The following is a 16,376-nucleotide window of genomic DNA, read 5'->3' on the forward strand; positions in this document are numbered from 1 at the left end:
GTATGCAAAGGAAAAGAACCCAACAGCTGAATGTCCTACCACTGTACTGATGGCATTCCAATCTTGTTGACAATCTACCAAAAGCACTCCTCCTCTGTGGTCCATATTCAGCTTATTTAGAGTATCCTCCAGCCCAAGACAACACATTAGGTCTGGATTCTCACTTCTCTCCACATCTTATCTCCAACACTGCTATCATCACATAAGCAAAAACCAAAAGCAGTGTTCCTACCAATGCCCAGTTTTGACAAACACTTCCCTACTTCATGGCTAATAGCCCTAAGACCTTCTCTGGTACCCAGGACAAGCAGGCATGCTGGGAACCCCCAGTGGGGCTGTGCTTTGAGTAGAGAGTGGTAGAAAGAATAGCAGCATCTCACAACAAGTGAAGTAAAGAACATGGTTGATTCACTCAACAACAAAAATAGTCTACTGTGCTAGGCACTTCAAAGTCTGCTGCTTCCTTGACATTCCTCAGATGGGGCTGCTTCATAAACCCCAGCAGCCTCCGAGGAGGCTTGTGTCCTCAAGGAGCAGACACAGTTGGCCTGCGGAATGCAGCAGAAGACCAGACACTTGGGAAGCCCTCCCTGGGTTGCCCCTTGCACTCAGATCAGACCCACAGTCCAGCAAGTTCTTAGACCCAGAGGGCAACCCTTGGCCACTTGCAGCTATGGGAGTCCAATCCACACAGCAGGCTCCAGCACCACAGCTCACCCGACAGCCAGGGTACAGGATGAGAGCCCTGAGCTCACTCCACAGCCGTGCCTGTGACAGCTTTGGGGAATCAACAGGACTCTACAGACTTACACTTCCATTAAAGCTGCCTGATATTTACAGATGCAATGATCAGCTCCGTCCACTAGAACCAGTAGAGGCCACCAGACATCTATACTTGGGCAATGTACTCTTCCAGAGGACCCAGGTTCAAAATTCCCAGCACCCCCAGGGCAGCTCACAACTGTCTGTAACTCCAGTTCCAGAGGATCTGGTACCTTCACACAGACATACACATAAGCAAAACACCAAAGCACATAAAAAAATTAAATAAATCGCCTCCTTTCCTCCTCCTTGCTACAGTTATGCTAAACTAACAATTAGAGCAAAGCCTTTAAATCAAATACTCCTTGTGCAATATACTCAAGACCCAGCACAAAGATCCCACCCATCAATCAGATCCAGGCTGTCATCACACCTCCCTCCCTGTCTTCAATATCCGTGTGGCCATTCCCTTCCTTCCCCGGAACTGGCAGAGCACTGGACACAGCAGTGTACTCGGAGTAGGGATGGCAGCACAACTCAACCCTGAGGTCACACCAAACCTTGAGGATCTATGAGCTACCTGCACACTCTGCAGCTTAGCCGCTCAAAGCCCAGGGGTCAGGGGACAGGGTCTGATCAGTGTGTTCAGAGGCAAGTGACATCAAAAGGCAGATGGGGGCAATGTGCACATACCTGCTGCGTGTTTCTCTGGGACTGCAGGCTGGACTGGAGCCGCCGCAGCAGGGGAGCACCATTCCTAGACAGCCTTTTGAGTAACCAGTAGCTGTGGGCTCGCTCCACAAACTGCTTCTTCCGCTGAATGGCCACCTGATTCGCAATCCTATTTAATCTAAAACATGGAAAAACTCAGAGTTTAGCTTTGAAAAAGCATTTTTAAAAGTGTTTGCATTTAGAAAACTAGACAGGACAACGTTACCTTCCATAACACTGCAGGTCTCTCCCTGAGCCATGACACACATAGTATCTATGGTCCCTGGTACTATGAAAACAGTTCATAACCTTCAGCTATCTGGAGATTTCATCCACCAAAATAGTCATCAGGTTAAATGTCTAAAAAGAAACACAGCTGAACAAACTTGAAAACCTTTGATCCTGTGTGGTGTACTATCTACACACAGACAGACCAGTGTCGATCACTGTCAGCTGAGATGCTGATGGACTCTGAAGTCAGTTGCTCTCACAGGTGGCACTACTGGCCCTGGTCCCACTCAACCCTGAAGCAGAACAACATGAAGCAGAGCAGCCCACCAGCTCAGGCTGACAACACAGTCTGTTCTTAATACATGACAACCATCTTCAGTGAAAAGCTGGAAAACCTCTGCAGAAGGGCGGCTAAACCACCCAGCCTTTAAAGGCTGTCAGAGAGGGAGCGCCTCTGCTCCTTTTTCCCACACCACTGAAGAAGAGCTCAGTGTGCCTCACAAAGACACTGAAACAAACTCCACCAAAACCCACCATTTCAACACTACCAAACTACAAAAGCTGTAAGGTACTCCTTCAGTAAAAATTTCTAAGTTCACATTTTCTTCTTTTTTAAAAGAATCAAACCTAAGTTTTACAGAACAATCAAGGACCACCACCACTGGGTGGAAACCAGTTCTGCAAGGCTGGCTTGCTCTTGAGAACGCTGCAAATCTTGAGCCTGCCAGCCTCCTGGAGAGCTCTGCTAAATGCACCGCCCTCTGTGGCTCCGCATGTTCAGTATGTGTGGGTCTGGCACCAAGGCCATGAAGCGGATCTCCAATGACAAATCCACCAAAAGACACTCAGATGAAGGCAGTAAGCAAGTGAGAGACACCTGAGGATGTACCAAAGTCCCACAAGAAACTATGTCCATAGGTCAGCCATGCCTGGTATAGCATAACTTTGTTTTCACCACTTCTGACTACACACCTGTACAGTAAACTATATAAATCCCAACAACATGTAAAGGACAGAGGGCTTTAACATGGAAACAGATGATTAACACTACATGTAGGGTTATTTTAATCATCACATGAGACAGTACAGATACAAGATTTTTTGTGTTTGTTTTGGTTTTGTTTTTCAAGACAGGGTTTCTCTGTGTAGCCCTTGCTATCCTGGAACTTACCTGCCTGCGCCTCCCAAGTGCTGGGATTAAAGGCGTGCACCACCACCACCCGGCTCAGATACCAGATTTTTTTTTTTTTAACAATTTAAAACCCCAAAGAAATGCTGATTAGCAATTTGCTTTAATAAAGAAAGCTTCCAATTACATTAAATAAATAAATAAACAAACAAACAGACAGACAGACAAAAAGCCAGGCAGTGGTGGCACCAAGCCTTTAATCCCAGCACTCGAGAGGCAGAGGCCAGTGGATCTCTGAGTTTGAGGCCAGCCTGCCTGGTCTACAGGGTTAAGTTCCAGGACAGCCAGGGCTGTTTCACAAAGAAACTTTGGGGGAAGGGGGGGGCTTTCTTTAGTGCAAGAACTTGGAAAAATGTGAACAGCTTGAAAGCTATAAACAAGACTGTTTACAAATACATAAAAATACATTTTAAATGTGCCCTACAGGTATGTATCCAAACACCATATGCAGAGTCTGAATTACCTCTAGTGAGCAACCATGTGCCTTGGAGAAAGAGAAGAACAACAGGCACAATACTGTAAGCCCCCAGAAGCAGACAAGCCAAAGCAAGCATGTCTACTGCTCCATCCCACACTCACTAAACTCCCAGGCCAACTACTAATTCAGAGAAAGCACAAGGAAGAAGAACAGGTCAAGCCACACCACTGACAGGCCACCAACACAAGCCAGGCATGAGACCCACAGCACACAGGAATCTACAAGTACAAGTGACCAAAGGAACTCCTAAAAGGAAAGAGAGCTGCTACTCCAGTCTGGATCTAATAATTTGTCCCACATCTCTGGTGATACTGGTACCCAATAAGAAGACCAAAGGCTGACTGCTCTGGCTTCCTATTTTACCATGTCGTTTCTACTTCCCACACATGCTCCTGTCATAATGCCATTGCTCTGATGTGATTCAGCCAGAGAATAAATTGATGTGATACCCAATCTTGTACTTCCAGCTCCTTAAGCTGTGATTTCAAAAACTTTCCTTTATAAAGCACCATCTTGTCTATTTAGTTTTTGTAACTAAAAACTGACACAGGTATTATGTCAAAGGCACAAGTAAAGCAGGGTTATCTAGGGGAAAGCTCCTGAAGCCAGCCCTACAAGGCAGAGAGCACTCAGTCCCTGACGATGGAGGGGGCTGTGCAGGGGTTCAATAAGAAAGTCTCATGTAACACAAGCCAGTTACAAGACTGTTTACTCCAGAGTAACTTATTAACCACACATCTGTTTTGTGAGCTTGTTGATACTGTATTCTATTTAAAAATTTAAATGTTGGCGAGAGTACACTCAAGTTTCTCCAGCCTTCCTGAATACAGCTAATAAACAAAAAGCAAAAACAAAATGCAAGAAAAAAATTAATTGAACCATTTTTGTTGAAAAGTCTGAAGAGATGCTTGCAAAGAGAAGGTGGCGAGTGACTCACATACTCTAACCTTTGGAGGACTAGGTTTTGCCCACTTTTAGCTAGAAAAATCCTAGATCTAAAGTGGAAGTCAGCCGGGCAGTGGTGGCACACACCTTTAATCCCAGCACTCAGGAGGCAGAGCCAGGCAGATCTCTGTGAGTTCGAGGCCAGCCTGGTCTACAGAGCGAGATCCAGGACAGGCACCAAAACTACACAAAGAAAGCCTGTTTCAAAAAAAGAAAGAAAGAAAACAGGACCAGGGACTGCAGAGCTCCAAAGTTGACCCTGTGGTACTCAGCTACACTTGATAATTCAAATTATGTTAGTCTCTGGTTTTTTCCTTATTTAAAATTTCCTAGGCAATCATGAAGTGGGAAAATGACATTACTTGTACCTATACACGCGCACAGATCCATAATCTCTGAAAATGCTTCACACAAGTCATTTCTGGAGAGTGCAATTTGTGAAACCAGCCTCCATTCTTACCCAACACTTCCCACACATCCTAAGTCTTTAAAATGAACTCCACTCATGTTCAGGACAGCTCCACGGTCAGGTTAGCAAGAGTCTCTCACCTTAGAGTATCAATAAGTAGAGTTAGTAAATCATGGGGAAAAAGTATTTTAAAGCCTTAGTTTTCTCCTCCAAGGACTCAAAAGCCTAGAATTTACCTTTAGGCATAGAGCGCACGCACACACACACCCTCTGGTCAACAGATGGCCACATGAAGCCTGGAACTGCCAAGACCACAACAGTTACAGTCACCAAGAGAGAGCTGGCAAGTTGGGCATCCTCACTGGCTGCCTATAACAAGACACTCACCACAAGGAAATGACCAGGAGCCAAGATCTCAGAGGTGACAGCTCAACTGTGGCAGAGGCCAATTTTATTATAAATGCTATCAAATGGTCAACCACTCACATCCCATGAGATAGTGAGACCCTCCAGGGCTCCTCCCTCCCAATGCCCATGTCCTACATGTTGGGTAACTTGCCAGTCTGCTCAGGTAACTGACAGCCAGCACAAAGGCAGGGGAACAGAAGAAGCACCATGGAGCAGGAAAGCACCAGGTGACCTGAGGATGAACACTTATTCTAACCATCAGAGCAAAGACTGGCCAAGCAGAAACAACCCTCAGTCTAGAACTGTTTTCACGTCTTGCCACAGACGTCAGATAGACACCAGGAAATAACACCCTCACAAACAGCACAGTAAAAAGACCAACAACAGCTGGGCATGGCGGCACATGCCTTTAATCCCAACAATTAGGGGGAGGCAGAGACAGGTAGATCTCTGAGTTCTAGCCAGCCTGGTCAACTGTGAGTCTCTGTCTCAAACAAAAAACTCAGCAATACTATAATCCCCCATAGAGAACAGGTAACCTCTAAATCAGTGGCTCTCAACCTATGGGCAGCAACCCCTTTGGCAAACCTCTATTTCCAAAAATATATGCATTACATTTATAACAGTAGCAAAATTACAGTTATAAAGTAGCAACAAAAATAATGTTATGGGGGAGGGGGTCACCACAACACGAGAAACTGTATTAAAGGATGGCAGCACTAGGAAGGTTAAGAAACTCTAGACAACTACAGGAGGAAGACTTATTCCATATTCAGGCACAACTTGAGTGAGCCAGAAGGAAACACCAGACAAACTCATTCTTCTGGGTATCACAAAAGACAAAGACTGAAAACATCCAAACCCAGGAAGGCTGAAGACAGTTACAGCAGCCGCTGGAATGGATTTCCGTACAGATAAACCCAGCCCTGTGTCTACAGGGCACCACCAGTGCCTGGCCTGTCTACCCCCAGGCTCTCTGGCCCCTTACCCTCCCTTTTGGCCCAATGACCTGACACCTCAGAACAAAACAGCTATCAGAATGGTCATCCCTATAACTCACAGGGCCGGATCACTGTGAGGCAGACTGGGTTAGGGGCATGGAACGGGAAACATAGAGTCTGAGCAACAGCCAGGCATCTGAGGTTATCCCTAGAAGATGGGGGATGTACAGGACTTGGGACATGTTGGTGCCCTTCCCCACTGCAAAAGCACAACTTAAAACCTATGTCCTGAAGGGCACCTGACCATGTATGGGCATGTGTGTAAGTCTTCACAATCCATGTATAAAGGCGTACACAGTTCACAGCAGAACACTAGCAATAAGTAACTGGTTGAATAAATGAGGGTCTTTTTTTGTTGTCCCCCCCCCCTTTTTTTTTTTCATTTTGAAAATTTAAAACAGCCAAACTTGGGTCTCCTCTGACCTCAGGGTCCCAAGGGAAGGGACCCTGGGCAGCCCTGGCACCAAGTCCATCCCACTGTTAGCTTTAAGTGGACTCATACTGGGCAGCAGCAGCAGTGAGACTGCAGGAACAACCTGCCCCAGCAATAAACTTCTAAAATAAATATCTACCTCTACCTCTGGCAAAGTAACTATGATGGTAATTAAGAGGAGGAAATCAACCACACTGGAGATGCCCCCTCTGCTGAGTGCCCAGGACAGAAGACCCAGGCCCACTAGGGAAAGGTGTCCTGATGGTGGGAAGAGTCAGTAAGATGGGTGGCCTGTATACACAGATTTCAGGTCAATAATGATACAGCTTTACAAGGGCAAGCTAACGTAACACATTAGAAGGCATGCTGCTGATGATCCCCCAACTAATTTGGCTCTTTCCACTTGCCAGGTATGAGGATGGGCTCCCTGCCTTCCACACCATAGTATGTTATTTTATACTTTTCAGATGGTTGTTTTAATGCTTCTTCCCCAGCATCACTACTGTAGCTGCATCTGCCTGCTTTCCAGGGCCCTCCCACCACAGCAAACATCTCTACATTGCTCTCAGTAGATGCAGGGCAGGGCTTCCGCCTGGGAGGGATGGAGCCAACCTGTGGCAGATGGAAATGTTTATCAAATACAGATGCTCTTAGACATGATGGGGCTACATGCTGATAACCTCATACAACAAGTCAAAAGTTCATTTCTTGCATCTATCCTATCAAACAGCCTAGTTAAACAACCCAGCTCCTCACCAAGTGTTCTCAGTCATCCTCTTTGTGCAGCTCACTGGAAGCTGTGGCTCACATCAGTGCACTGCCCAGCATGTTCAGAGTGTATGATCCATACTGCTAACCCAGAAAGGGCAAAATTCAAAGTGTAGTTTATACTGAATACACAGCATTTTCATATGCACTCATTTTCAAAACTGGTAACTCAGCCAGGCATACTGCTACATACCTTTAGTTCCAGTGCTCAGAAAGTAGAGGCTGGTGGATCTCAGTGAGTTTAAGGCTAGTCTAATCTACACAGCGAGCTCCAGCTCAGCCAAGGCTACATAGTAAGACCATCTCAAAAAAAAAAAAAAAAAAAAAAAAAAAAAAAAGGCCGGTGTAGTGGCACACCTTTAATCCCAAGCACTCAGTAAGCAGAGGCAGGTGGCTCTCTCCTGGAAATAAAAGGTATGGCCCTGCACAGCCAGGACTCCACGGAGACTCAAGCACCACCCTCCCATGCCCTTCTCGTCCCTCCTCTGTGAAACAGACTGAAGGGGGATGAGCAAGGTGGCAACAAATTCCATCAGAAGAGCACAGAGAAGGACTAAACACACACGGAAATGCTTTTCCTAGAAAAACAAAGTCTCAGACTTCCCTCTGCAACCTTCCCCACTTAAATACATATGTTCTTCAAAACTTTTTCCCTTTTGGAGACAGGGTCCCTCGACGTAATCCTGGCTGTCCCGGAGCTCACTATGTAGAGCAGGCTAGCTTGAACTCAGAGATCTTCCTGTCTCCATGTCCCAAGGGTTGGGATTCAAGGTGTACACGAACATGTGAACCCAGCACTGCCCATGTATACTGGTTACAGCCAGTGCCAAGGAGGTGTCCACCCAGAGATTCACAGAAAGTCAAGGAGGTGTCCACCCAGAGATTCACAGAAGTTCCTAAACAAAGGTCAATCCAGGAATAGCGGCATCTGACCTCCAAAGTTCATGGCTTAACAAATAAAAAGTAATCTTTATGCTTTACAAATGCTAAATAATAAAAACATGAATAAATGCTCAAGATACACTTTTTTAAAGTTCTCCTCAAGTAACTGCTTGGATGGGTCCTTGTCCCTTCCTCTTCCAGTGAGACCTGCCTCCTGCTGAACTAGCCTGGAATGTCACATGACACTCTAGTTGACAAGACTAAACTTTGAAAAGCAGCAGCCTCTGCCTCCAACTAGAGCCCAGGCTGTGCACAGGCTCTGCCCTTCATATCCCCCCACCCCAAAGGTAGGTCCAGTCCCTTGTAACCAGCAGACTGAGGGCATCAAAGAGAGCAGAATATCCTGGAGACTGGGGCAGTACAGACTCTAGTTCAACAGTACAAACATCTGGTTCAGGTACACTCTTCATCTCTATTCAAAGCTGACTTAAGTTTGTTCCTAAATTAAGTAAAGAAAAAAAGGGGGGAGTGGAGAAAATGTGGTTAAAGGCACTTGTTTCTCTTGCAAAGGATGTGGGTTCAATTCCTAGCACCCCACATGGTGACTCACAAAAACCACCCATAACTTCAGTTTCAGAGGATCTGAAGCCCTCTTCCAACTTTGACAGGAACCAGGCATACACATGGTGCACACACATACATACATGCAGTCAAAACACTCATACACATAGATGGACAACTCTTAAAGCAGCAGCCAGGCATGCTACCTTATGCCTCTAATTACATTATTTAAGAGGCTGAGGCTGTGGGTCTGAGACCTGCCTGAGCTACACAGTGAGATCCGTCTCAAAACAAAACAAAACAGGACTAAACAAAGTAAGACAAGACAGGACAGGACATGGTCAGCACTTAACAGATTGCAGCAAGAGACTCACAAGTGTGAAGCCAACGCAGTGTGCTCACTAAGTCCCAGGTGATCCTGGCACACAGATAAGACCTTGTCTGGAGAGAGGTACATGAGCCAGGCTGCACCTCTTCCCTGCGGGACTCTACAACAGACCCTGCAGTATGTAAAGCATCCAGTTCTCTCCTCAATGGTTCTGGCCACAGAAGGCCAGAGAGCCTTTGTTCTCACCTGCTGATCCTCCTTCCAACAGTCCCACCCATCTGGCAGCTCTCATGTTCCGAAACCTGAACATCAGGAACCACAGGACAGGGTACAGGACTGCACCCATCACCTAGAACAGGTATATCTGGCGCTGGCCGGAGAAGTACTGACTGCTCTTTCCATTTACTTCAGTTTTCGTAAAACTAAACTTCTTCACGATTCTTGAGCAGAAGCTCTTACTATAACCCTATCCTTTCTGCCTTGGGGGTGGAAATCCCAGTGAGGCTACCTTTTAAGTCAGGCTGAAAATTTTACAGACACAGGCATGCTGGTTCACACAGGGGTCTTGTCTGAGCAAGGAGTTATGCATGCTCTCTTCATTCTTGACTCACTGACTGTAAGAAGGAGGTATAGGTAACACAGCATTTACAAAACCATGTTAAACTCTGTGTTAAAACTGTGCTCCCAACCCAGGCAGAAAGCTCACTATGGCGCAGTGGCACCCACCTCCACTGTATATGCACAAGCTAGTAAGAACTGGCAACTTCTTCAAACCAGACATTAAAAAAAAAAAAACTAATGTTCACTGTGTTCAAGGCAGCCTCAGCCCTTTAGCAATAAAGACATCCTGCAAGTCCACCTGTTTGCCAACTTCGTGTTTTTACAGAGCAGTCTGTCACTAATACCCACATAAGCAGCTGTCGGCTTCACCTGAGCGCCATCATCTCAGGCCTTTACATACCTGACCAGATTACACCCACACCCTTCACAGAAAATGACCTCCCTGAAGCTCAAATGGGTGCTATGATGTGAAAAAGAATAGCTTTTTGTTTGTTTGTTTGTTTGTTTTTTAAATAATGGAACAAAAAAGGCAAGCCAAGGAGTAAGTTCAAAAGACACAAGGATTGAGGACAGATCAAGGCAGATTGAGGGGGATTTGAAAAAGAGCACAGCAGGACCCGACTCCTACCACCAGGAACACAGACTGTGGGCCTTCACACAGCAGCCCTTCTGTAGATAGGCAACATCTGCACTACTGAAGACATCATCAGCAAAAGAAAGAAGTCAGGTGTGATGCTGAGCACCCTTGATCCCAAACTTGGGAGCTGGAGGCAGAGGATCCCTGTGAGTCCAAGACTAGCAGGAAGCCCACCATCTCCCTGCTAATAGCAGCTCTCTCTCTCTAACCTCACCTCAGAGGGCACCTTACAGAGGATGGTGGCTCACTTTTCCAGCCACATGTTTTTCTTTAACTTTTTTACAAAGTTCCAAAATCGGTTGGCAAGGGAGTTTAACTGCATTAGAGATGGGAACAAAACCTAGGATGCTATGAAATCCAGAAACCCAAGGTTGAGTGAATACTAATGTGTCTGTAGCTCCTATAACCATGTCTATTTTATACTCAAGGCCAACTAGTCACAAAGAACTTTAAGTTATCCCAATCTGTAACTTCTCTTACATTTTTGTGGCACTGGACAGTAGCAAATGAATGGAGACATGGTTTAGGAAAGACTATCAGGAGGTACAATAGACAAACGGCAGGACTTCCTGCAGGCCTTAATCTGTGTTCTCCATCAAGTCCTTCAGTCCAGGCTCACCTGAGCCAAAGCTCAGACGCACTTACCTCTGAGGGGGAATATACGGAGCACACACGGTCGGCAGAACCGCACAGGGCTCAGCCAGTGTTTTCTTAGCCTTTTTTGCTTTTTTCCTGACCTTGGACGTAGACCTGACCGTTTTGACTGAACTTTCTTTTCGACAGACACCATTTTTCATTTCAACATCTCCATAAATGTTCAGAGGCCTCCTGGTACAGCCTGGAGGTGTGTGGACATCACAGTAAGCAGTCTTTCTGACAGAGAACGTGGTGCTGCCTCCAGTCAGCTCCTTCACAGGCTCCATCTTCATGTACAAGCCAGCCTTCTGGGCACATGTCACATGGAATGCTGTGTAGCAATTTGCTTTGTGGCACTGAATGCAGGCACCCACGCCTTTCTGCTTACAGAGGTAGCATGTCAGTTTCCACCGAGCAGGAGGTATGTTCCTCACACCATCGATGGGCTCAATGAATACGGTGTTGGCAAAGCCAACCTCTGGGATCCACAGGGCACATACCACATGGCCCCAGCGGTCATCGTCTGTCTTTTTGAAGGCACCACCCTTATTCGGGCACAGCACGCAATCCGCAGGGCGGGCCCGAGACTGCAGGCAGTGGCGGCAAAGCCACTGGCCCTCAGGGATATAGGGCACCCCGTAGCACTCCTGGTGCACAGCCAGGTTACACATGTCACAAAAGAGTATCACATTGCTGTTCTGACACTCCCCATCCATGCAGATGCAGCAAACTGCATCCTCATCAATCAAGGACTGCTGCTCACCCTGCTTCTGGTTCTCACAATACGACTCCTTCTCAAAGCGATCCATCAGGAACTCAAACATATTCTGTGACACAGCAGAGACACAGTCACCCTTCCGCTTCTCATTGATGATCTCTAACCAGGCATAATCTTCCTCATCCATGTCGTACTCCACCTCATTGTCCAGCTCCTCAGCTGACTTCTCAATGAACTTGTAGTACACAGGGGGCCTCCTGGGTGCAGATGGAGGACTATACTCCACAATCCGCACCTTAGGCTCAGGAAGAGCACTGGCTGAAGCTGGGGTGCCATGGGTGCTAGGGAGGGCTTCATTTTTCTTTTTGACTCTGTTGTTTTTATGACGCTTAGTTCTTAAGCAAACAGGTGGCCTCTCACTGTTTTCTTTATTACTGTTGCATTCACTCATTTCTTGAGCAGTGAGGTCATCTTCTAGTATGATCTCCAAGGGATCAAAAATACTGATCCGATGCAAACGCCCTTCAATTTCTATCTCCACCATCCTTTGAGCTTGTGCGTATGTCAATGTTTCTCGAGTGGGGGAGTGTTTAATACTGCACGGGGAAGAAGGATGCCTCGCTGCAGAGCCTCGATGACATCGTCCTTTCCTCCTCATTTGGCAATGATTACCTAAAATAAAATCAAAGAAAAGTTAATTCCAGGATGACAAAAGACTTCAGACAACCACAAAACAGTCTCAGAAATACTTCTGAGACTTCCAAACAACTTCTCCTAGGACATTTCAATAAGCATCCAATAGTACCCCCTCACCACACCCAGGTAAAGGTACTGACAGGCACAGAGGCAGCAGGAGGCAGCAGGAGGCAGCAGCCCTCAGGGTTCTTGCTGAATAGCTAGGGCACAGGTGCATACCACCCACAAGTCACCTTTTTAGATCAAGCCAAAAGTCACCTACAAAACAGCAACATACCCTCCAGAATTGAGACCATGGCCTCTTTCTCACAAGGATAGGATTGTTTTTCAGACAGACTTCACAACACAGAGACCATGACCTGTGGCCACAAAGCAAGCATGCTCACTGGCTACCTAGCCTTAACAACCCTTTAGGTCTCCTTTCTCTTTCCCACTACTGCCCAGCGGAGTACTCCTGGAACCTCGCTTCTGGGGGCCAGAAGCCTCCATAACTCAGCAGCATAGAGTAGTCCCTAGTCTCCACTAACACAGCCCCATCAGGACTTAGAAGGGAACCCTGAGCATAGCTTCCACAGAGCCTACACAGTGACCACCCTGGAAACTCTCATGGGCAGTAGCATCAGCCTTTCCCTTTCAGTCAGGCTACGATTTGGCTATGTGCTGGGACACACACTCTTCAAGTCAACTTATCTAGTTGTGGACAAGATGTGTGGGATCTCTGCTCTCTTCCTGACATACTTGACAATGCTCAGCTCTTGCTCCAAAGAAAGGATGGGCTCCCTCAAACCACAAATAGCCTGCTGAGTTTCCCCACCCCAACAAATCAGAGTCCTTATCACTGGCCCACATGCCTGAAATCGTCAATGCAGAGATTTGCTCATTTCCAGTGTGGACAAAATCAAGGTGCTAACAGCCTACATTCCCACCTCACTATAGTGGACTCCTTTTAGTCTTCCTGAGGTGACTTGGTGTCTGTGTACCTTATGAGCAGACATGCCCATTCTGAACCACAGTCAAGCAGGACAAGCATATGGAGCAACAAGGGCCGAGACACTCAAACTGCTCCCTCTGAACAAACCCACTTCACTGACAAGAAGCAAAGTTAGGTTGATTCGCAAACATTCCAAGCTGACATGTCAGAATAGCCCAGAATCAGAGCTCTTGAGGACGCCTGGATTCACAACCTCACAGTTATCTTACCAGTCTTTGAGAAAAGCCCTCAAAGAGCAGACTTTACATTTTAAGTCCCAAAAAGAAATCTCTGCAAATCCTATATGCAATTTTTAAGATAGATCTTACAGGCTGCAGAAAGCCACACTTGTGTGAAAATTAAATGCTATCTCCCTAGGAACAGGAACAAGAAGACACTGTGGTCAGCCAGACCCCAATGCACCTGCATCTGTGGGGCCTCCAGGTGCCTACTCATCCCTGGATTCTCAGGGAGCTACCAGCAAATCCACCCTAGCCAGCCCTAGGCCTCCAGCAGCATCCCTTAGTGAGATAAGGTACACATGCAGTTGTCAACATCATATCCTGCACAGAAAGAACCACGGTGCACAGAGAGAACCCACGGACACTTCACAAATCACTGCCAAGGCAGAGCAGAAGCCATAGCTCCCAGATTAAAGGCAAACATGTAATTTTCTCTTATACAGTAAAGTACTGTAACCAGTCCTTCAAATCCCACATTCTTCTACTGAGCACTGAAGGTCCTTAAACCACTTTTCTACAAGAACGGAACCTAATGCTTAATGGCCACAGTCGCTCTGTAATTTTAAAATGTAATTGTGACCCGGGGAAAGAGGGCATTTAGCAGCACTGCTCAGCACGGTGACCAACGATCTCATCTGCTTCCTCGTTTTTTCCTATACCCAGCACTTTGACCCTCCGGCTCTGTGCAGCAACAAGCACTTCCATGGAGGGATCAGCAAAGGCAATAAGCATGCTTCTCCAGAAATAACTGTGCTAAACACACGCTAAAAAGCTTTGCTGGCAAAAAAGAGGGAAAGACTGCACGCTCAAAATCAGCTCAGTTCATTTCCTGCCCGGTGTTTGTAGGCAAGCCTCTTAAACTCTTCCAGCTTCTACCCCTCACTATAAAAGCGCACGCAGGAAAGAGACACACCTCTAAGGGTGGTGTAACCATTCAAGGAATGAACACAGACTCAGACTTTGCTAGACCCAGCAGGTGTTAAGACAGTAAATAAATCCAACTCTGTAACTATGTTACCAAATGATTGAAACTCTTAAAAACAGTCGCAGCTGAGTGAAGGGAATGGTCCTCCGTTAAGGGGGCGGTTTCCTAGGTGTGTTTAAGTGTGTCACAACTGCCGTGCACGAAGAGGAGCTGTGTTTTCTGCAAATTGTGCCCAAGAAAGTTGCTTCTCTCCTAAAGGCCCAAGAAAGCCGCGCACGCGCGTTCGTTTCTCAGCGTTTCCTGCACACATCCACGGAGTTTGGCGGAGCCGCACACTTGCTCCGGAGATACCAGGACGCGCTCGACTTAGGAAATCTTCCGAGCCCGTCCCTCTTCAAGGGAGTTTCCTGTCTTGGCAAAATAGATCGGACCTATCTGTTACATAATGCGACCCGCTCCGCACCGCCAAGGCTACGGGGCGAGGACGTGGGCAGACGCCGCGAGGAGACCCCAGGCCTTCCGCCTCCTCCGCAGTCCGACGCCCGGCGTCGATGTTGCTCCGGCCGCTCAGTCAGCCGGGACGCCCAGAGCCCGCCCGGCCCGACGGCTTCCCCGCCTCCTGAGCCCTGCCGCCGGCTCCATTCTCTTGGCCGCGCCTCCCGCGCCGCGGCGGCCTCCTTCTACGCCTCTGTCTCCCCGACCCCGCCGCGGCCTCCGTGTCCCTCTCCGCCCCCACCCGGCTGCGGCCTCCGCCTCGGCGATCCCGCCGCGGCCTCGCCTCCCCGACCCGGCCTCTTCGGCAAGCCGCCGGCCCCGATCTCGCCGGCCCCGGCCGCGCCGGCTCCCGGCGGCCCACGCCGGCCCGGTCTTCTCAGTTCCTCCGGGGGCCCCCGCGCCCGCCAGGCCTCACGGCCTCCCGGGCCTCGCCGCCTCGACTCTCCGGCCTGCCTCCCCGCCCGCGGACAATGCGGAGCCGCCGCCGCCGCCGCCGCCAAACATGGCGCCGGCACCTCCGCCCCGGCCGGCGAAGCGGGCGGCGAGCAGCGGCCGCCAGACACTCACCTTCGGGGCGCCGCGGCCGCGGGAGCCCGGCGGGCGGGCAGGCGCGGGGGCCGGCGCGGCCGAGGCGGCGCTAATGGCGCCGCGGCTCCTCCGCCAACGGCCGCGCAGCCGAGCCCCGCCGGGCTCCGGGGCGCGCTCGGTCGGCGGCTCCGGGCCCGCAGGGCGCCGCGGCTCGGGCGGGGTCGGCGGCGCCGGCGCGGCCGGCTGAGGCCGGCTCGGGGCCCGGCCGGGCGGAGGACGCGGACTCGGAGCTGCTCGGACGCCTGCCGAGGCGCTGCTCGCTCCCCAGCGAAGCAAACAATGCGGCGAGCGCTCCGCCCGGCGCGCTGCGTGCGAGACGCGCCCCGCCCGCCGCCGCCATGACGCGCGCCGCGCCAAGCCGGGATGAGGGGGCGGGGCGGGACGCGAACGCTGGAGTGGGGTGACCAGGAAGGGTGGCTCTCGGGGAGTTAGTTAGGGTGGGGGATCCCGAGGAGGAGGAGGAGGAGTGCTGCAAGAGTGGGGTGACTCGGAAGGGTGGGGCTCCTGAAGGGTGAAGGACTGCTGCAGGAGTTGGGGGGAGGGGGGTAACCAGATGATGTTGACTGGGGGGGGCGAGGTGCAAGTGGCCCTGAGTAGAGCGAGAATGCTCACCCTAAGGGCAGGTAGGGTTTCCTGAGAGTGCCTGTTTTCCAAAGAGGTGGTTCATGAGGGAAGCAACAGTAGACATCCTAAGGGGGATAAGTGAGGTTCGGATAATGTCGGGTGACCGGGGTGGCTCATGAAGGGTGAGTTAGGAGAGGATGGAAATAAGGGTTCCCCCCCCAGGGTCCCCAGACAAGAG

The 16,376-nt window shown here is 49.1% G+C and overlaps 1 protein-coding gene across 3 annotated transcripts in view; it reads right to left on the bottom strand.

Annotated features, from left to right (window-relative positions):
• Brd1 (bromodomain containing 1) overlaps positions 1 to 15,691 on the bottom strand; it is a 44,917-nt gene extending 29,226 nt beyond the window's left edge. For all 3 annotated transcript variants that reach the window (XR_013046544.1, XM_076556526.1, XM_076556525.1), the window contains exons 1-3: positions 15,554 to 15,691; positions 10,950 to 12,330; positions 1,456 to 1,612 (exon numbers count right to left, since the gene is read on the bottom strand). Coding sequence is in view for 2 of the 3 variants with exons in the window: in XM_076556526.1 (XP_076412641.1) it covers positions 1,456 to 1,612; positions 10,950 to 12,316 (1,524 nt within the window). In the remaining variant the exon portion in view is untranslated. The remainder of the gene's footprint in view (positions 1 to 1,455; positions 1,613 to 10,949; positions 12,331 to 15,553) is intronic.
• Positions 15,692 to 16,376: the final 685 nt, after the last annotated feature.

Source organism: Peromyscus maniculatus, chromosome 20 (genome assembly GCF_049852395.1).
Source record: "Peromyscus maniculatus bairdii isolate BWxNUB_F1_BW_parent chromosome 20, HU_Pman_BW_mat_3.1, whole genome shotgun sequence".
NCBI lineage: Eukaryota > Metazoa > Chordata > Mammalia > Rodentia > Cricetidae > Peromyscus > Peromyscus maniculatus.